Raw genomic sequence first — 22,404 nt, 5'->3', positions numbered from 1 at the left:
TTGTGAAAGGCATGCATACTTCATGCCTTTTACAGTGTTTAGCCCACCTACACAGCACTGGTAAACTACTAAAAACATACGAGGCTCGAAGTTTTCAGCATGGTGTCCGGACTACTTTATCTGTTTATTTTTCACGCAGCGCAACCGTGCTGCATTTTACATAGTGCGATCGTGCTGCATTTTTCTTTTTTTCTTTACAACGCTAATAACTCTAACTCGAGCAAATGCGAGACCCGTTGCATTGAAAATGCTTGTTTATATTTGGTTTATATTCACTTTGTTTTTCCTTGTTCCTTTGTTCACATGGGACACAGAGCACATTATAAATGCACTATGAGACGTATAATGTTCTTTGCACCCAATGCTTCCTTGCCTGACTTCATTATTATTGATTTCTTTGGACAGACCTTCTGTTTTTTGTATTATTTGGCCATTGTGCTTATGTATACACAAGTGTTTACTTTCATTGGGTGTTCTTTAGGGGAACCGTTTATAGTTTTGTTTTGAACCGTACTCGGTGACACTTTTTTTTAATTATTATTATTTAATGTGCTCCGTGCCCCCACCCCGTCCCTAGTCTTTAACGCTATTCTCTGTGCATGCTGTGGAGCTTCTGACCCCTCCCCCCCCACCCCAATGCTAATTGGTTCTTGTTGTTATAGATTTGCCCTTTTTTTTTTTTTTTTTTTTCTCTTTCATTGCCTGCTTTGTATACTATACCAGGGAGGCCCAATCACTGGTTATATTGAATGTAACGCCTCCTGGCTTTGGAACTAGGTACTCTTTCTGTTACAGATATTTGTGACCATGTCGTACAGTAATGTAACCTCCTGCTTTTCTTCCCTCATAATGAAAACCCCAATAAAGAGAATGTTAAAAAAAAAAAACAGGTGGATGGATGCAGGCCATGCAAGATTAGCAGCCTTGGCTGTCAATTTTCCCCTCCTTTGCCTTGATGGTCTTCCTGAGTATTTGTGCTCTCCAGTCCACAGTGTTCATCTCTAACAGCACATTGCCGCCACAGTTTTTCCTCCTCACGCTAAGCTGGAAGGTCCTATTCAGCATTGAACTTAGTTTCTCTAATGTGCCTTCCAGTATCCTGGCCAGTGAAGTACAAAGCTTGTCCAGCAGTTTTCCAGGGGCTCTTCTACAGTGACACCCATGGTTTGCAGATGAGTACAACTTCTCAGATTGCCAGTATTTCCATAGGAAGGACTGTGTCTCCCACACATCTAACTCCATTTCAGCCTTGTTACTCTCTAATGCTTTCACCTTGTCTGTTGAATAGAGCATCACTCAGCTGTTAGCATCCTGCTTTGTCTTCAATGTTTTGAACAGCCTGTCCCATCACCATTTTGTTTATCAGCTAGGTTGGTGTGCATTTCCAGAATTGAGCACATGACCACCTGCTTTACTCTTAGATAATTGCACTCCTTGAGGTGCCTCTCCTGCTCTGTGTATCTTTGTTTTTAATCTCTCAAGGGCTGCATTCAAAACTTTGTCTTTCCCTTCCCTTTTCACTATCATGGTAGCTGTTGTGTAAGGTATGTGCAAGTTCCCGGTTGAATCAAGGCAATTAGAGGTTAGGCCGCAATGGGTCGAGAATTCCTAGCAGGAGATCCCAAGCAGGGCTGCCCTCCACTGTTGTTCAGGAGCTGGGGGGGGGGGGGGGGGGGTCACCAGCCTCAGGCTAGCAATGCCTCTGTGTTCTTCCACCAGCCTTGCCTCAGCCGCTCCCTCTCTCCTTGTCAGGCCACAGTGGTTCCTTGCAGCTCTTCACTTAGATATGCAGCCTTGGAGTTGAGATATGCTGCAATGATTGAGATGAGAATAGGATGTAAAGCTTTTCCTTCAGTTTAAATTGGGTAATCGACAGATCAGTCTCTGTGTCTCCCTGGTCTTTTGAGTTTAAACTGGTAAAGGGACATGTAAAGGTCGTGGATTTGAGCCGGGTCCTCCAGGAATGCGGTTGATATAGTCAACAGTGGCCTAAATGAAGAGTTTAATTTTTCAAAGAGGAGGTTTGTGTTGCAGGAGGTATTAGATTATAGGAGATGGGGGTGCTCGGACTGTTTCTGCCCAGTAGCACCAAGTGTGTTTGTGCCAAAGTGTGGAAGGTATAAAGAGATGGGGAAATGACCATCCCATTCCGTACAATACCTTTGAAGATCTCATTGGCAGATGGCAAGTCAGACTCATTAGTAGCTGTAAATCTGTGTGTGCCCTCAGCCCAAGTAAGGGAATTCGATAGTTATTTTACCCTGGCTGAAAATGCACACAATATTCCATTTCTCCTGTGTTGAAAACTAACATCTCCATTCAAACATTTGATGCTCAGTTGTCATGACAACGTTTTTGTCCTCTCATGACCATTTCCAAATGTACTTTAAGTTTCTAAAAAGTCACTAGCCTCAAGATAGTAAATTATGGTCAGCATTAGACATTCCCACGTGACAGATGCTTTTTGCAGCCACTGATGGAAGCCAAGGCAGCGTTTTAGGGCGCATGAGCCATGTTAATGGCGTGGGATTACCCCGACCTGCTCAAGAGACTGCATAACCTACAAATGGATGACTGAGCCGGGTTTCCTGTTCACTCGTTTACTCCAGTTCACTGTTGTGGTTGTATGGTTTTCACCACTACTAAGTATTGGTCTTGTGTGCTGACACACAGCCAAGGCAGTGGTGGGAGAGTTTTTGCTGCGAGTTCCAAACCACGCCCTTTTAATTGAGCACATGTGGTTGGGGCCTCTTTTGTAGCTCTCAAGCCACAACAAAGAGATCAAAAAAACGAGAGGAACAAAACAAGAATAACACATTAATTTCAAAATAAATCTGTTTTCAAGTCGTCAAAATGCTCCGCTACCGTGCTGAATTTCCAGATTTCTGCTCCATAACTGGGTTTAGCCGCTGCGCATACATCTGAAAGCCTAGCGTTCCCCTGCAGCCCGATGACACGGGACATTTTTGTGTCATTACTCACTTGGCTGATGAGGGGCGTAGATTAAACCCAGGGGAAATGTGAAGGGCTCTGTGGAGCGGCTGCCACACCCTCTGTAAGCCCCAGTGCTGCTGACATTGGCTGGGCAGCCTTTTCATAGAGTGTGTTCATGAAAAGCGTCAAAATAAAGAAAATCCGTACTTAAGCAGGCCATCACTTTTAACTTTTGCTCTTGTTTGTGATCAACCAAAAAAACAAGCATTGGCAAAGTCAATGGGTCTGTTGTTGGATTCTAGCCTTTTTGTTTTGTTAACGCTTCTTTTGTTTTGACGTTTTATGTTGTTGTTGTTGTGTTTTAAAAAAAAAAAAAAAAAATTTAATGAAATGTGTGAGTTACCAATCCCGCTTCAATATTAAAATAGAAAAAAAGTTAAATTATTTATTTTGATACGAAAAAGCACACATTGCCATAGTAGTCCCTGGCACTGAAGAGAACTGCTCTGTGTACAGATGTGTTCTTGTGAAAGAGCAAAATGCTGTCACTCACAGTGAAGTTTGCCAATGGCTGAAGTGGACTGACCCATTGCCCATGCTGCATGCTGTAGTGGGCAGCCGGAAAATGCAACAATAAACAAATGGATGAAGAGCGATGGCCGACTACCCTCATGAGTAAGTACATTATATGGATAATTTTACTAAAATCACATGGTCTTGGTTAACACCAGACCTGAAAAGAAGCAAATTCACGTACGAAGAACAGACAAAGAGGGAGCTGACAAAAGATGATTAATATATCAAATATCACTGAAGTCTGTTGGATGCCCCATGCAAAACTGAGCAATAATGCATTTGTTTTGCAGATGGCGCACATGTTCCCTTGTGCCCATCTTTAAGTGCTAGAGTGCAAAGGAAATAGGGCCATTTGGTATTTCAAAGATGGAGTGATTGTAATGTCATGGAGTCTCCCTTCCAGTTCCTTGTGGATTTAATGGGCTGTTCGCAAAGATCATCCACCATGCAGACCCTCTGCCCCGCTTGTATGTTTACCTAACAGAAGGACTATTACATTTTCCTACTTTGCTGCTTACCCTTTTGTAAATGCCTGGAGTGTTAGCCGGGGAAGCCTGCTTCAACACCCTTGGCTCGTTCCATGGAAGTCATACTACTAAAGAGATAAATTGGATTTAAGAAGTCTTTGATGCTACAATATCCTGTTAAAAAAAGCCAACAGAAACAAATTGAGTTTTCAGAACCGGATGAAAGTAACAGTCAGCAAGCTAAGCTGCTAGGCATGTATTGTCAAGAACTGGAACCTAAAAAAGAAAACATGGCTGTGCTTTCTTCTTTTGACTTTGTTATTGATCCAGGTTTGGATCGGTGACTGAAAAGAAAATGTGCAAAAGTTATTTTTTTTATTTTTATTTTTTTTGGCAGGCCGAGTGGAAGCAATACGTAGGAAATCAGGAAAGCAACACAGGTGAGGGTGGGGGGCCAATGGTGAAGCAACACAGGACAGTGGAGAAGGGAATGAAAGCAGAACAGGGGAGGATGGGTGTAGGAAGGTAGCCTCTTTCTAGCCTTGTTACCCCCACTTTTGGCCTGTTTGTCAGTATATGTCGGGGTGCTTTTACTGTCTCACTGGGATCCTGCTAGCCAGGACCCCGGTGCTCACAGTGGAAACCCTATTTGTCAGTGTGTTTGATATGTGTCACTGGGACCCTGCTAGCCAGGACCCCAGTGCTCATAGTTTGTGGCCTATATGTGTTCCCTGTGTGGTGCCTAACTGTGTCACTAAGGCTCTGCTAACCAGAACCTCAGTGTTTATGCTCTCTCTGCTTTTAAAATTGTTACTGCAGGCTAGTGACTAATTTTACCAATTCTGATTGGCACACTGGAACACCCTTATAATTCCCTAGTATATGGTACCTAGGTACCCAGGGTATTGGGGTTCCAGGAGATCCCTATGGGCTGCAGCATTTCTTTTGCCACCCATAGGGAGCTCGGACAATTCTTACATAGGACTGCCACTGCAGCCTGACTGAAATAACATCCACGTTATTTCACAGCCATTTTACACTGCACTTACATAACTTATAAGTTACCTATATGTCTAACCCTCACCTAGTGAAGGTTAGGTGCAAAGTTACTAAGTGTGAGGGCACCATGGCACTAGCCAAGGTGTCCCCACCTTGTTCAGGGCAATTTCCCCGGACTTTGTGAGTACGGGGACACCATTACACATGTGCACTACATATAGGCCAATACCTATATGTAGCTTCACAATGGTAACTCCGAATATGGCCATTGAACATGTCTAAGATCGTGGAATTGCCCCCCCATGTTAAATCTGGCATTAGGGTGCCAATCCCATGCATCCCCGGGGCTCCAGCAAAGACCCCGGGTACTGCCAAACTAGCTCTCTGGGGTTTTCTCTGCAGCTACTGCCAACCCTCACACAGGTTTCTGCCCTCCTGGGGTCTGGGCAGCCCAGTCCCAGGAAGGCAAAATAAAGGATTTCCTCTGAGGGAGGGTGTTACACCCTCTTTCGCTTGGAAATAGGTGTTAAGGGCTGGGGAGGAGTAGCCTCCCCCAGCCTCTGGAAATGCTTTGAAGGGCACAGATGGTGCCCTCCTTGCATAAGCCAGTGTACATCGGTTCAGGGATCCCCCCGGCCACTGCTCTGGCGCGAAACTGGACAAAGGAAAGTAAAGGGGAGTGACTACTCTCCTGTCCATCACCACCCCAGGAGTGGTGCCCAGAACTCCACCAGTGTGTCCCAGACCTCTGCCATCTTGAATGCAGAGGTGTGAGGGCACAATGGAGACCTCTCTCCTGTGGACTTCTCTTCAGATTACGAATGCAAGAGCTCACCAGAGTTCCCCTGCATCTCTCTCTTCAACTCTGCCAAGGATCGACCGCTGACTGCTCCAGTACGCCTGCAAAACCGCAACAAAGTAGCAAGACGACTACCAGCAACTTTGTATCGCCTAATCCTGCCGGCTTTCTCAACTGTTTACTGGTGGTGCATGCTCTGAGGGCTGTCTGCCTTCACCCTGCACTGGAAACCAAGAAGAAATCTCCTGTGGGTCGACGGAATCTTCCCCCTGCTAACGCAGGCACCAAACTTCTGCATCACCGGTCCTCTGGGTCCCCTCTCATCTTGACGAGCATGGTCCCTGGAACACAGGAGCTGGATCCAAGTGACCCCGACAGTCCAGTGATCCTTCTGTCCAAACTTGGTGGAGGTAAGTCCTTGCCTTCCCACGCCAGACAGTAATCCTGTGTACTGCATGATCTGCAGCTGCTAGGGCTTCTGTGCACTTTCGCAAGGATTCCTTTGTGCACAGCACAGCCCAGGTCCCCAGCACTCCGTCCTGTATTGCTCAACTCGCTGAGTTGACCACCGGCTTCATGAGACCCTCTTTTGTTGTGTTGAGACGACCGCTGTGCTCAGGTTTCTTGAATGCCTGTTCAAGTGCTTCTGCAGTTGCTGCCTGCTTCTGCGTGGGGTGTCTCTGTTGCTGAGCGCCCCCTCTGTCTCCTCCTCCTAGGGGCGACCTTCTGGTCCTGGCTGGGCAGCACCTATTATCTTCAACCGCGACCCTTGCAGCTAGCTAGGCTTGTTTGCTATCTTTCTGCATGGAAACAACTCTGCATCCTCCAGCACGCTGTGGTACATCTTCTGACCAAAGGAGAAGTTCCTGGCACCTTCCGTTGTTGCAGAATCTCCGGCTTCTTCCACCCAGAGGTAGCCCTTTTTGCACCTTCATCCGGGGTTTAGTGGGCTGCTGTCCTCCCCCTGGACACTTGCGTGACTCTTGGACTTGGTTCACTTCCTTTGCAGGTCCTCTTGTCCAGGCATCCGTCTTCAGTGCTTTGCAGTCAGTTGTTGCATTTGCAGAATCCCCTATCTCGACTTCACTGTCTTTCTGGGTAGTAGGGTAACTTTACTCCTACTTTTCAGGGTCTTGGGGTCTTAGTGTTTTCTTACACTTCCAGCGACCCTCTACACACTACACTAGGCCTGGGGTCCATTTGTGGTTTGCATTTCACTTTTTGAGTATATGGTTTGTTGCCCCTAGGCCTATTGTATTCTACAGTGTTTGCACTACTTTTCTAACTGTTTACTTACCTGATTTTGGTTTGCGTGTATATTTTGTGTATTTTGCTTACCTCCTAAGGGAGTATGTCCTCTGAGATATTTTTGGCATATTGTCACTAAAATAAAGTACCTTTATTTTTTGTAACTCTGTGTATTGTGTTTCTTATGATATAGTGCTATATGATATAAGTAGTATAGTAGAAGCTTTGCATATCTCCTAGTTCAGCCTAAGCTGTTCTGCTATAGCTACCGCTATCAGCCTAAGCTGCTAGAACAATACTAATAAGGGATAACTGGACCTGGCACAAGGTGTAAGTACCATCTGGTACCCACTATAAGCCAAGCCAGCCTTCTACAATGGGGGCGAACGACGAGCAACACACATTGGGACTTATCACTGAAGCAACACGGGAGGGAAGCAAAAGCAAAGAGGAGAGGGCTGGAGGGGATACAAAAGGAGGGAGAGAGGGAGGGCAGGGCAGGAGTGAAAGCAAAACTGGGTTGGACAAAAGCAACTCATGGGCCAGTGCAAAATGGAGGAAAGCAGGGAGAGCAGTCGGGCAGCAGAGTGTAACACAAAGTGCAGGTGAGAGACGTACACGAGAGACTGCTCAAAATCACACACCCTAATGGAGTGCTTCACATAAAAGAAAAAAGTAGTACTTGACAAGCGGGGGATGCGAATAGGAAGCAGGCAAATGAGTGACAAGGAAGGCCAACCATTGGTAAGCAATGTTGGGGGGTGGGGGGCGGGATCCAAGTCCCTCTAAGTTCCTGCTGAGCCGGAATATGCCTTGCAATAGATAGCACATGTGCTGTCAAGTAGGCTTAGCGTAATAAAATCACAGCAGAAGAGGGTTTATGCATTCATTACCCAATAGTATTTGTCATTAGTTCAGTTATGCTTCCTAACGACAGTACTTACTTTATGAAGCATGTCTGGGAGGGGGGGTGGACACACCTTATAGACCAAGTTCCTTAACATGCTAGGTCTGAGAAGGAATGGCTTACTTCTTGCAAGAGGATCGCCCCATCCTTCTGCTCTGCATCCTGACGCAGCCACAAGCCCCTAGATATTTACAAGAAAGCCCTATCCAAGGGGGACTCATGAGGAAGAATATACTAGTCTCCAAATCCCAAAGTGGAGGATCGCAGTCACACAGGTTCTCTGGCTAATAAAACGATGCAAAAATATTTGCTAAGCTCCTGGCAACAGAAGTACAAGCCCTCCAGCTTGTACAGCAATGTGTATCTGTGTTTTTGAGATTGTCGCATCTTACATAAACTTGTACTGTGTTGTGTAACTTCATTGTGGCAGCCTAGTGTGTAGAGTGCTTGGAGACAACAGTTGATAAAACTGCTATGTTTATGTTTACATTTTTGAGGGCGCTGTTAGCAGCCGGCCTACATGTATAGTATGAAGAGAGAGCTTCATGGTGGAGTGTAGGCTCGGATGGGCAGAGTGAAGTTGATCATTCCTTATCATGGACGACATCTAGGGGTAGGCAGGGGTACCATCCCATAGCCATGGCTTGGTTGGCCTTGGCTGCCATTGCTTTCCCGATGTTTCAAGGCCATGAAGGCAGCATTTGAAACTTCAAATAAACATGGCTGACACGCCTTGCTCTTTGTGATCTTTTCAGCAGATGGTAGGAGGAAGATGACCTGTGAGACCAGGCATCAATCATGTGATGCTTCCTGCGGAGGAGGGGCAGAAGGTGTGAGATCAGAGTACGAGGCCAATAGCATTTTGCAGTTTCTGTCGCCTTCTTCCTGTAGCAGCAGGGCCATATTTAGGATCTCTGCTTGAAATGTGGCTCCCCTTTGTGGCTGTGCCTTAGGATGCCTTCCTTTTAATTGTCAATGTATCGTGTATCCTGAAAATCACTCCATCTGTCCTTGTGTTTTGGCGAATTGATGGCCATTCTCGGTGTAAGACATTCTAAATGGGAAGCTTCTGCAGTGCGAAACGTCTTGGTAACAGTAGAGCCCGGGCTGTTTATTTCTCAATGTGGCATCCTGGATGATAGTACACGGTGTCCTCCCTGCCTCCTATTGCAATCAAACAGCAGAAGCATTGAAACAAGCGTCCATAGAGGGGGACATAGTTCAGTGTGTGCTCGCCCTGAGAAGTCTGACTGCAGCCATCTTAGTCTTCACAGGTCGTGTAACAGCGGATCTGAGATGCTAGAAGGCAGATTCCCTTGAGAGATCCTGGGCTCAAAACTGCTCCTCTCTGTTGTGTAAACAGCAAAAAGAATATTTTGATCTATTTACACAATACGCAAAGGAGCAAGCTGGGTTTGCACGACATCTAAATGGGAAAGGTGAAACTAACATTGATGCGGTTCTATTACCATGCATGCTTTTACCACGCTAGTAAGTATAAGAAAGTTAAGTGATATATATAGTGTGGCTTGTTGTGGGGGAGGGTGTGTGTGTATTTTAGGATGGAGAATCCCCAAGCCGCCCCCACTTTTTTCTAAATTAATTAATTGAATTATTTTAATGCTAGGAAACCACCCTAACCCCCCCTTATTAATTACCTGACCACCCTATGCCCTTACCTACCCATAACACTAAAATATTCTTACAACCCTATATTCCTACCAAACCCTAAAAACACCCTTATCACCCTATACCACTACCCACCCCTAAACCTTCAAAAAACAACCATTATCACTCTATACTTGCTCTATATCCACCCTTAAACCCATATATAAATATATATGCATACACACACTAATATACTTACCTTAACTGCACTTAAAGTGCATGGTAAAGACATGCGGTAAAGGCATTTGCGTGGTTAAGATTTGCATTGTACAGGCTGCGTGATAAAGGCACTGCATGGTTACAATTGCATTGTAAATCATGTTTCCCCATCAATGCAGTATCAGTTTTCTCTGTTACTTCTTTAGAAAAATTCGCAGAATCATGTTAGTTATTTTTTTAACTATCAGTGTTTTTTTTCGCTTTTCTATAAGCTTCAACAATCTGGAGGAGTCCTGGCCTTATGATCCGAGCATGCCGACTGTGGCACTGAGGAACCCGGGTCAAGTCCAGCCTCTGCTCAACAACCTCTAGTTCTGGGCAAACCTCTTAATCTCACTGTGCCTAAAAAAATAAATGAAAAAAATAAACACACAAAAAATACCCTGAGCGGGTACTGCAATCTGCTGATTATGTAAAAAAAACTCTATGAATGCGACTAAAGGAGCCTGTGATCTCCACTGCTGTAGATTTGAAAGGGGGAGGTTTGCACTGCTTTCTGTAGCAGGAGAGAGCTGCACAGCAATGCGAGTGTTACTCCTGACTTTACTTCTGCTAACATTCTGATTCCTTAAGCATGTTCTGACAAGAACCTCTAAGGTTCCTTACCCATCATTACCAAAGCACATGGCAGACTGGTGCTGACATCAGATGGGGCAGAGGTTGGGGGGGGGGGGGTGCGTAGAGGAAGAGTGCGGGGAGGTCAGGGTGTGTGCGGGGGGAGCAAAGGGGTCGGGGTGTGTGCGGAAGAGGGGGGTGGGGGGGCACTGTCAGCCTTCAGCTAGTGTGGCACTAATCAGCTTCCGGGTTCAGAAGAACATTACGTCCTCAGGTTGCTTTCTACAGCTTACATTCTTATATTGCTAGCTATCTCAGGAAGCTGCCTTCCTCTATATTACAAAACCCTGCATGAAAAAACGGAACTTTACTTACTTCCACTTGATTCCTTTGGGCTTGATAGCTCTTTCTTTTAGAGTGACCCTCTTCCTACCTTCCTTCCTGTTTCTTGCTTTCTATTTCTGAGTGTAGCCTCCTCTCAATCGCATGACTATCTGCCTTATTCTCTTTTTGTAATTCTGCAAAAGGTGGACACCTCATTTTACAGATAAAAACCTCTCCTGCTCTAAAACCCTATCCCTGCAACCTAACATGAACTATTCTCAGCCATCCACCTGAAACCACATATCCCCCATTAATGATCACACCTAACTTGGTAGTAACTGGAGTAAATGCATGCAATGATTTGTGTGGTGTGTGTTTTTTTTTTTTTTTTTTTTATGAGCACTTGACTAATCACAGTAACCAACATTTAACCACTGAATTAATCACTAACTTTAGGTTCCGGAGTCACGTGATAATCACTTTAAAGCGCTTCAACACCTCGTCAGGGGTAGTAAACGATATATAAATGCAATTACAATTTTTCACTTCTCACAACTTTAGGCCTCTGATGGAAAAGGATAACTTCTCTTGCTGGTATATTCATCTGCAATGCTGTCTTGTGATCTGCTATCTGCCTTCGTGCACGCAGGCCACAGTGAGACTTAAGTTCATTTTATAAGTAAGGGTGGTTTGAATATTACTGTAAAATACATATGATAAAGAAATTAAAAAGGGAGTATATGAACCCTAATTGGGGATACCAACCAGTAACTGGAGCCCTAGTGCCTTTTAGGTGGCACTACGTAGGTCACATTACTCTACCTCCTCACACTCACCACACTTGGAACATTGCCCATTGATAGAGCGTGGCATTAGTGACGTAAGGAGGGTGCTCGTAAAAAATGCAAGAAATAACAAGCAACACAATTGTTATTGCGGTATTTCAAAAACCTTCAGCTGCTTTAGATGCGTGGTAATTACCAGGAGGTGGGCTGCCCACCCTATGTGTAGCACATATGTGGAATTGTTGTAAAGCTGGAAAATAAACTGAAATCCCAGTTAATGGGCAATCAGCCAAATTCTAAATGAGGGCCTTTGAGAGGTAGTGGGAAGTGCATGGCAGGGGCAGGAGTCATGGGTTGAGTAGCAGCCATAACTGGATAGTTTCAGGGTTATCTAGCTTTTGTTTCACAACCACAACTCCATTTTAATAATTTAACTAAGTTATACATTTTTTGTAGAATTCGTGTTTTTTTTGGGGGGTGGAGGGTGTTTTAAACATACGTTAATGTCTTATGGGCAAAAGAAACCAACTCACCCTTAATATTTTTATAGCGCTTCTTTATGGATGACATGATACATCCAATTTCCATGTTTTCATATCGCACTAATCCCAACACTCTGTGCTGCAGACCCCCACAGGCCGGGTACAGCCAGTGTTGGCTGCAGAGCCTGTTGTGCTGGCAGGCTCTCCATCCATATAGCTTCCACAAAAAAGATGATGTGAAGAGAAGACAGGTTCTACCCCCACCTCAGCTCCTTGCTGACACGAAGAATCATTATCAGCACTTTTCCAGAGAGACTTCACCTTCACCTGATCTGAAGAGGACTCTGGATAAACCTGCGTACAGTTGAGCTGCCCTGCACTTCCAGTTGCAAAGAGTGAGCCTGCTACTAAGAAGGAATCTAGTATTAAAAAAAATACCAGTGTTTTTAAATTAAAACCTATGTTTGCATGCTTGAATGTGGATTTTACTCTCGACTTGTGAAAGGGAAGAGTACAATTATTCTGCCACTAACTTGTATCTACAGCACTGGCCCAGAAAAGCCACCAACACACAGTATTTTGATATACAGCAGCTATATTCATTTTTTTCTGATGGATACAACTACCTGTGGATTCCTCACCTAATGAATACTCCCATGGCGCCAGCATTCGACGGAAATCTTCTTCCCAGCTTCTGCACGTCGACGAGGACGTCACATTAGCCTACGCGACGCCGTCTGACGTCATACAGGCAATAAGAGGTCCTCGCCGACGTCAGTTCCCTTTTTTCCGTGCATTCGAAACGGTTATCTTCGAGGGAGCTACTGTTACTTTCGTGGTTACAGTATATATTTTCTGCTGTGTGAATTTTCTCTGTGGTTATTATGTCTCTGAGAAAGTCAGGTTTCAAGCCCTGTCGGGAGTGTGGGGGCAAGATGTCCGTTACTGATCCTCACTCCGACTGTTTATGGTGCTTAAGCTCCGATCACGGCGACGCAACATGTGATTCATGTCAACACATGAATCCAAAAGCCCTAAAAGAACGAGAGGCTAAACTCTTCATGGCGAAGTCGAAGAGGAAGGAAAAAAGGCATCATAAGAAGTCCTCCTCGCCGAGGTCTCATCGGTGTCATCGAGACTCCCGGCTCCGTAGGGATTCACGGCGTCATTCCAGCAAGGAGTCTCGTTCGAGGTCACCTTCGGCTCGGCGTCGAAAGACTTGGGAGGTCAGTCCCACAGTCACGCCACATCCGCCGACGCCGTTGCCTTCTCCGGCGTCACCGACTTCGCCTGGACAGGCTTCAGTGATCGAGGTGACGCAGCTTCAGGTGTTTTCTCCGGCGTCGCAGACGTCGAGGCTGGCATCTGGGTCGCCTTCGATCCAGGCACCCCAGTATCCAGCTTTTCCTGCCCCTGGAGCCGATAATACCGCATTTTTGAATGCGATGTATACCATCTTTCAGCAGATGGCTCCAGGAGGTGCTCCAGTTGGTCCGTCGGGGCCGTTGGCTTTTTCCTTGGGTGCTCCGGCGCCTTTACGGCCGGCACCCTTTATGCCCTTTCTCCCTTTAGGGAATGTGGGCTCTGCGCCAATGTCAGCGTCGGTGGCCGCTCCGGTGGCCCCAGAGGTTTTGGCCCCAGAGGTTTCCATCCCGTCGACTTCGGGATTTCGACCTGTGACTCCGGCGGGACCATCAGAAGCTCCAAGACGCGACTCTCTTCGTCCGGCTCCTACTTCGGCGCTGAAGCTGCCTGTGGTGCCGGACATGGCGCCGGATGGATCCGGAGATCAGCGCCGATCCTCGACTTCGGCGGAGGCCATGTCGACTCCGCGTCATTCTAGAAGGCGTGCTCTCAGTCTTTTGGAAGAGCAGGAATACCAACGAGTCTTGGAGGAAGGAGAGATTGAGGACTCTGGTGATGGACTTCATGGTCTGGATACAGCCAGTGGGCTGGATACTTCCCCTGAGTGGGACCTATCATCTCCAGGGGAGTATACGGAGGAGGCTGCTACCTTTCACGCTGTGGTAAGAAAGGCAGCTAACTTTCTGGAACTGCCTTTGCCGGTGGCAGAGGTGAAACAGAATTTGCTGACTGAGGTGCTACATCCGGCTTCTACTGCAGCGGAGCCTCTTTTGCCATTCAATGAGGCTTTGCTTAAGGAGGAGGAGTGGGGTCGTACCTTCTCTGCAGAGAAGCTCTTCGACTATGGTCCTGGGCAAAGGACCATCAGATTTGCTTGGTAGCAAATCATCTGGCCGGAGTCTTGAATGTACGTGCGGACATTCTCAGTCGCCATTTCTCGGCCGACCACGAGTGGCGTCTCCATCCAGATCAAGTCAGTCGAATCTTCCAGATGTGGGGGGTTCCTCGGATAGATCTGTTTGCCACCCGAGAGAACACACACTGTCCGTTATACTGCAGTCTCCAGTATCCGGTGCAGGGGGCTTTGGGGGACGCGTTTCAGAGAACCTGGTGCGACCAGTTGCTTTATGCGTTTCCCCCCATACCCTTGATTCCTCGAGTATTGAGGAAAATTCGCCAAGACCAGGCCCAAGTAATCTTAATAGCTCCGGATTGGCCAAGGAGGGTGTGGTATTCCGACCTGCTCCAACTCTCACTGTGCCCTCCGCTCCGTCTCCCTCTCAGGGCAGACCTCCTCTCGCAGTCGCAGGGGCAGGTTTTACACCCCCTCCTCCAGAGTCTGCACCTACATGCCTGCAGATTGAACGGGGCAACCTGAGTTCTTTCTCTCTCCCGCCAGATGTAGTGGATGTTATATTAGCGGCCAGGCGACACTCCACTAAAACTATCTACGCTAATAGGTGGTCTAAATTTGTGGTATGGTGTGGAGAGAGACAGATTGATCCCTTACGTGCTCATTTGTCAGATGTTTTATCTTTTGCTTTGTCTCTAGCGCAAAAAGGTTGTGCAGTGTCTACTATTAAAGGTTACTTGTCTGCCTCGTCAGCCTTCATTTGTCTGCCAGACCAACCATCACTGTTTAAGTCCCCTATTGTTCTTAGATTCTTGAAGGGTCTTCTAAATAAATATCCTCCAAAACCATTCGTTATGCCACAATGGGATTTGTCCTTGGTCCTGACTTTCCTTATGGGGTCCCCTTTTGAGCCTATGCATTCTTGCCCTTTAAGGTACTTAGTTATTAAAACAGTTTTCCTGGTGGCCATAACATCTGCAAGGAGAGTGAGTGAGTTGCAGGCTTTATCAGTAAAACCCCCTTATACAACTTTTTATGCGGATAAGGTGGTGTTGAGGACCAAGGCTGCTTTCCTTCCGAAGGTTGTTTCACCCTTCCATTTGGCCCAGACAATCACTTTGTCCACGTTCTATCCTCCGCCTCATCCTTCAAAGGAGGAAGAAAGACTACATTGCTTGGACCCAAAGAGGGCGTTAAGCTTCTACATTGACAGAATGAAGGATATCAGGCTGGAGGATCAGCTGTTTATCGGATACGTGGGCAAGAGGAGAGGAAAGGGTGTCCACAAGAGAACACTCTCCAGGTGGGTTGTTCTTTGCATTAAAATCTGTTACTCTTTAGCAAAGAAGGATCCTCCTGATGGTATTAGAGCTCATTCCACCAGGGCTAAGTCAGCCACTTCGGCTTTGGCTAGGGGTGTTCCTGTGGTCGACATCTGCAAGGCCGCAACTTGGTCGTTCCTTCACACTTTTGTGAAGCACTACTGCTTGGACTCTGAGGTCAGAAGGGACGGCTATTTTGCACGGTCAGTGCTGCAGGATTTCTTGGTTTGACCATTTCGGCACCCACCACCGGGAGTGGTACTGCTTTGGGACTCTATTCATTAGGTGAGGAATCCACAGGTAGTTGTATCCATCAGAAGAACGAGTTACTTACCTTCGGTAACAACTTTTCTGGTGGATACATTAGCTACCTGTGGATTCCTCACGGTCCCACCCGCCTCCCCGTTGCCTGTCTGGTCTAACCAAGTAATCCTTGAGTGTGCTCCTCTTGGTCTTTGGGGCTGTAATAGATTTTGTATATATGGATACTTGTTCATGGATATATATATATATATATATATTTCCTTGCGTATATGCATATTTGATATATATAAATGTTTTGATTTAGAAAGAAACAAGAGTCCTATTAAATCTATGGCCTTTTCATGGAAATGTTGTGTACTTTACAATGTTATCAGATGTTGCCTTGATCTCTCATTGCATAGGGTTATAGTTCTCATGCACGTAAAAAATGTTGGTACTGACGTTGGCACGTCGGTGAGGACCTCTTATTGCCTGTATGACGTCAGACGGCGTCGCGTGGGCTAATGTGACGTCCTCGTCGATGTGCAGAAGCTGGGAAGAAGATTTCCGTTGAATGCTGGCGCCATGGGAGTATTCATTAGGTGAGGAATCCACAGGTAGCTAATGTATCCACCAGAAAAGTCGTTACCGAAGGTAAGTAACTCGTTCATCTGCTATATATTCAGTAATCATATGGCTTAAGTCGCCTGGGGTGCCTGCCATGATATTTTACATCTGCAGTAAGTCATCACAGCGCTCATCGTACCTGAGCTAATATTAGTCACTCTTAATATGAGAACAGTGGCCTCTTTCCAGGTCTGTCTACGTGGTACTGTACAGAATGCTTACATTGGTGTCTCTCCTCGATTAAATGTCCTAGTGGTAATAGGTAGTGATGGGGTCACGGATGCGTTTACCCCAACCCCACCCCCAGTCCCCCTGCTGCAGTCACTGTGCCCTGTCACCAGGGTAGGTGTCTGTTAATAAGTCGAAGCCCTGTGCAGTGGCACTTTGTTTGTATTTCACATCATACAGTGCCATTTAACACATTAGATGCTTTCATATTATCTCATGGCTCTTCATTTTGCTCCCCCCCGCTCACACTTTAAAGAAAACTTGGGCTAAACCCACACATTGTTTACCATTGGATGGCTTTATTGTCAATGTCATTTGTTTGCTTGCATATTTGGTGTCTTGCATTGTCTATCTTGTGTTTCTTCTCCTGGAGCATATCCTCTTTACTTCTGTCCTTCCACTTTACATGTTTAGGAAACTCGTTTTTTAGGTCGAGCGCACAAGCGCTCTGGCCTGTTGTAACCTCTCTGTGAGCATTTAACCACGCCCATCACTATCACTCGTTCATGGGCTTGCCATTCAAAAATCCATTTTTTTCATTGATAAATGCTTTACGTTTGTCCCTCCTTGGGGCAGTTTTTTTTACTGCCTTGGCCATCGACCCTGTGACATAGATAATTGCACGTTTGCCGACACGTTCGACTGCAAGTGAACTTCCTTTTTATTTTATTTTCATTTTCTCCCTCTTTCGCGCTTATGCTCATAGCGGCTGTGGTGCTTTTAATCGGCTCGTTTATGTCAACTGTTTTACTTTTCATTTTTAATTTATGTGGCAAGAAAAGTCCAGTTAGGAATTTACCAAGCTAATAGCTCTAACTCGAGCAAACACGAGTCCTATTGCATTACAAATACTTGTTAATTTTTTTGCTTAAGCAATCTGCAAGAGTGCATTTTTTTTTTTTTTTTAGCTGATTCCCACTTACACTTCTATCACGACTCCCACTCCTTTTTGCTTTATCTTGTACATCTACTTTTCTCCCCAAGGTTGTTCTCTCCTTTCTTTTTCCCTTAAGCACTCCATGAGTGCATGTGTTTTCCAGCTGTCTCCCTTGCATGCTTCTCTTCCACATCCCACTCCTTGTTGCTCTCTCTTGTCTGTACTTCTCTCCCCCTGTGCTGCTCTCCTTCTCTCATCCGGGTGCTTCCCTCCTCCCTCCAACTCTGCTGTCCATGCTGTGTGCTCTCACCTGTGTGCTTCTATGGTGTTCTCTCACTCATGTACTTCTTCCCCCAGCCGCCTGGGTGCTATTTTTCATCTTCCTCTGCTCACCTGATCTTCTGCACCCCAATACATGCAGTCCTCCTTCTTTTCTGCTCTAAAAAAAAAAAAAAAATAATCTATTTTTTTTAGTTTTAACGATCCAAGGCTCATACGCCATCTTGGATCAATAAATAGATGGTACTTACGTCAGTCTGCTGGTGTGCATGCATTCTTAAGCATGCACATGTCAGTGGAAAAACACGACAGTCATCGCATTTTTGTTTACCATTTTTTTTTTTTTACGATGCTGCACAGCTCCTCTAGCCTGCACAGCATCACAACAAGCAACTGACAAAGCTAATCGATCCTACAGGGGCAACCTATTGGCTATGCCAATGCTTATTATTAATTTCCTGTGCTTCCTGGACCTGGACAGACTCTGCAGCATACATTAGAGTAGTTCATACAGTGAGATTCTCAGCTCATTAGTGATGTGAGTTGAGGGGTCATCAGTGGTGAAGGGTGAGATCATGAGCAGTACATGGCGGGGGCATGGGTTAACCTTAACTGGCCAATTTCAGGGACTTTTAGTTTGTTTTTTTATTTCATAACCATGGGTTAGCTTTCACTGCAATATTTATTTATTTTAAGAGAAGTTTTTGAAGTGCACTATCGGAACGAAAAAACATGAACTACTCTTAAAGTATTTTCGGCAAATGAACCTATATATTTATTGATATTGTTCTAGGAATGTAATTTAGGTGTATTTATTTGGTGGGTCTGTTGTTGAAATTGTCTTTGAGATGAAAATGAAATGCTTGCATGCCATGTTTGCATTTGAATCGGATTACTAAATATTGCGAAGAAAAATATAAATTTCCCGTCAGAAGAGATGTAGCTATCACGGAATTAAGTCCACAGTTTTACGACTGGGATCTCTCATTGAATTGTAGTCTGGTACAGTGCTCAGAGATGCACATACAATTGCAACTAGAAATGAATGTAGCTCGCTGTCGATATGCAAGCACTGGACCCAATGGAGTACCGGCGGGGCGGGAGCGTGGAGTACCGGCGGGGCGGGAGCGTGGAGTACCGGCGGGGCAGGAGCGTGGAGTACCAGCAGGGTGGAGGGGGAGCGTGAAGTACCAGCAGGGTGGGGGGGGGGGGGGGGGAGAGCGTGAAGTACCAGCAGGGGGGCAGCTAAGGGGGGGGGGAGGAGCGTGGAGTACCAGCAGGGGGGGGGGGGGGAGCGTGGAGTACCAGCAGGTGGGGGGGGGGGGGGGGAGCGTGGAGTACCAGCAGGGGGGGGGGGGGGGGGGGAGCGTGGAGTACCGGTGGGGCAGGAGCGTTGAGTAGCAGCAGGATGGGAGCAGACCAAAAATGCTCATGGGTCCAACAGAGGCATCATAGAATCTTGGTAGGTTGAATAACAACCGAGGAGTGATGCAGCCGGGAGGTAACTCAGCAAAGAATACCTGCATCCAAGCAGCAGGACACGGAGGCTGCCCATAGTAACGGGCAGCACAGCAGGTGGGAGCGCAGGTTACCAGCATAGCCCGCGAGCCAGCTGAGAATGGCTTCAGTGATGCAAAAAGCACGGCAGGTGTTAAAAACAATACGAAGGCAGCACAACATGGTGTCGTTTTAGTATGTCAGGGAGCATTGCTGAAGTGAGCTCCCTCAGAATGACGGCAGTCAGGCAGCATTTCAGTCCGGCATAAGCAGGAGCCTGGAGGCCGGGAACATAGCAGCAGGTAAACGGCACAGAATAACACAGGAGGGAGGCAGCACCACTGAACACGGCTCAGCACAAAATAATATTCACGAGAGAGGAGAAAATAGCCGCGGGGGCAGCACAGCAAAGAGCTGGCCCAGGATAGCAGGAAAGAAAAACAAAATAACACCGGCAAGGCCACAGCCCAGCGCTGCATCACAGCAGTAAGACAATCCGCGAAGGACTCTGCTATTATTTCTGGGAGGTACACGTTACTTTGAAATATTCTAGTCTAAGTATTAATACAATCTGTTTTTAGCACGGCCCAACTGAAAGAACTGAATTAAAATTTGCGTTTTCTTAACTAAATTGTATTATTGTTGCTGTTGGTGTTTGTTGTTTTGAATTTGAATGCATTCGTGCCCTCCTCCACCACACAGTCATCTGAAGCTTTTGCTTTTCTCTTGTTTAGGTTTGTTTGTGCCCAGTTGCCCAGCCCTGTTCTGGAGAGCATCAGTATTATCGATACTCCCGGGATCCTGTCTGGTGAGAAGCAGCGGATTAGCAGAGGTAAGGGGCAGTTACAGGATGAGTTAAACAGACATTAGAGGCCAACGGATGAGGGCCGGCCAGGGCCTAAGGGAAACCCTAGGGGCCAGGAGGTGTAGGGTGACGCTGAACGGAGGGGAACGACCAACACTAGGGGCCAGGATTGCTGGGGTTGAAGGGACAAAACACTAGTTGCCAGGATGTCTGCTGAAGGTAAAAAACACTGGAAGCTAGAAGAATGGGCTCGGCTGAGGGAAATTACCAACACTAGAGGCCAGGAGGTGTGGGGTCAGGGCTGAGCTTACTGAAGGGAAACAACCAAATCGCCAGACTAGGAGTTGCGGATTAGAGTTAAGGAGTATGACGAACACTAGAAGCCAAGATATGCGAGACTGGGATGGGCTAAATCAAATGACCATCTCAAGATGTGCTGGGTGGCGTTTGGCTGGGCTGAGGCAACGACCAACACTATAGGCCAGGTTGGGTTTCATGAAGTGCGGTCTCCAGTTATCATGTGCCGAAGATTGCAGAGTGGTCCTTTCTTCTCAGTTGGAGGCCCCGTTGCTGATATGTGCCCTTTTATTGGCAAGTAATTCATGATGAAAAGTGTTGTCAGTATACTGTATTTGTTCTTCTAACCTGTATCTGAGCCTAGAATATGAAATACCACCCCTCTGCTGATTAGTCTTGCTCAGTCGCTCATCCAGTGAAAGAAAAGTCTGTTGCATCTCTTCTATGAACACCTTATCCATTCTGAAGGGCTGTCAGACTCCTGCCTTCTTGGCCACCGGCAGCCTTCCGCCTACACCATGGCTGCCTGCATGATCTAGAATGATCATGCCTCTCTGGAACTGTCCTGCTCTGGCCTGTTGTCGAACACAGTGTTGCTCCCCATCTAAGACTTTGTACGTACATATTTAGAGCTCCATCTCAAGCTTTAAATAGGGGGTGTTTGTCTGTGTATATGAAGACTCCAATTATGTTTTGATGTCTTTTATGACACAGGTCTATGTTTACATAGAAGGCCTGCAGTGTACATGGAGCATGGGTTGCACAAGTTATTAAAGTCTGATTGTGCAGGATGAACAAGATGCTTGTAAGTGAGAAGCTGGTGGAGAGGGTGTGGTGAAGAGCAAGAGGGTGATGAAGAGTCTTCCCAAAGTTCGTAGATGTTTTGGAGTAAATATTCATTGCAGACTTGTGCTTCTCCTAAAATTGGCGGAAGGAAATAGGTTAGTCTGCTTTGGAGGAGGAGGCCATTCCAGTCTTTGGACGTAGACCACAAAGGCTGGCCTCCATGTCTTTTATTTCAGTTTTTTTTTTAATGGTGCGTGATTGGCTCCTGGGGGTACTGATCAATGTCAGAAGTTGTGAATGCTTCTCCCAACCATGCAAGGAGATCTGCAATTGCTGACTTATGATGATGCAGAAGGCCTCTGGAAGATTCCGAATGACAGAAGTTAATGTGTAGTTCAATTTATGTTTGGGAGATGCAATTCTACTTCTGTTGCCAGGTGAGTCAAGCTGTGGTATTTAATATGGGTTAAAAAGGATTCTGGTGTACCTTTTGAATATTCCATGGACACCATTCAGGTGACACTCTGCTAGTGGTTGAGGCTCTTGGAAATTGTTTTGCGAGCTCAATGTTTTTTTCTAGTATTGTATACGAATGTGCCCTCAAACACCTTAAACTCCGATCTTAAGTGACTTGGATGTTTTTGACTGTCTGCAGGTAATTAGCTTTTTAAGGCTCATTTTAAACGTTTTTACTGTTTTAACTCTATTTTACACTGCTTTATGGAGAGTTTTGGGGGTTATTCTATTTCTTTTCTTTAACTTTGGTCTTCCTCAGCTCCTTTTCTGCCCTCTTTCCCCCCCCTCCCCAGCCCGTGTTCAGTGGTCTTCGTTGGTGTAGCACGCGCAAATTATAGCTATTTATTCCCTCCATTTCTTACTTGGTCAGCATCTTCTGCGCTGCGCCCTCCCCTATCTGCTTCCTTTTCCTCTGCCCTGGTGTACAATTGCTGCATTTGTGAGCCAGCACTCGTGGAGCCGGTGGCTGCCATGTTATTTCCTCCTCGGGGAACATTGCCCAGCCGCCATCTTTGAAAGTTAGCATTCTAGTTGCTGTTTTCTTCTGCTCTTGTCCCCATATAAGGGGCGCAATGCTGCGGACATGCAGCGGGCGCGCCGCTGGCAAGCCCATCTGTGCCTGGCTGGGTCCAGGGGCCAGAACCCTTGGCCCCACCATGAGGAGAACGGTTACCTACTCCTCTGAATTTCTCAGTCTCTTAGGCTGTGTCCTTTGGAAGGATTTTATTGTTGGCTAGACCCCATAA

At 46.3% G+C, this 22,404-nt stretch overlaps 1 protein-coding gene across 1 annotated transcript in view; it reads left to right on the top strand.

Moving 5' to 3' along the window:
* EHD3 (EH domain containing 3) overlaps positions 1–22,404 on the top strand; it is a 191,159-nt gene that overhangs the window by 57,041 nt on the left and 111,714 nt on the right. The window contains exon 3 of the mRNA XM_069233807.1: positions 19,989–20,086. Within this exon, the coding sequence (XP_069089908.1) occupies positions 19,989–20,086 (98 nt within the window). The remainder of the gene's footprint in view (positions 1–19,988; positions 20,087–22,404) is intronic.

The sequence above is a fragment of the Pleurodeles waltl genome, chromosome 5 (genome assembly GCF_031143425.1).
Source record: "Pleurodeles waltl isolate 20211129_DDA chromosome 5, aPleWal1.hap1.20221129, whole genome shotgun sequence".
Classification (NCBI taxonomy): Eukaryota; Metazoa; Chordata; class Amphibia; order Caudata; family Salamandridae; genus Pleurodeles; species Pleurodeles waltl.
The sequence above is the reverse complement of the archived record's forward strand: the minus strand, read 5'-3'. Positions and strand labels throughout refer to the sequence as shown.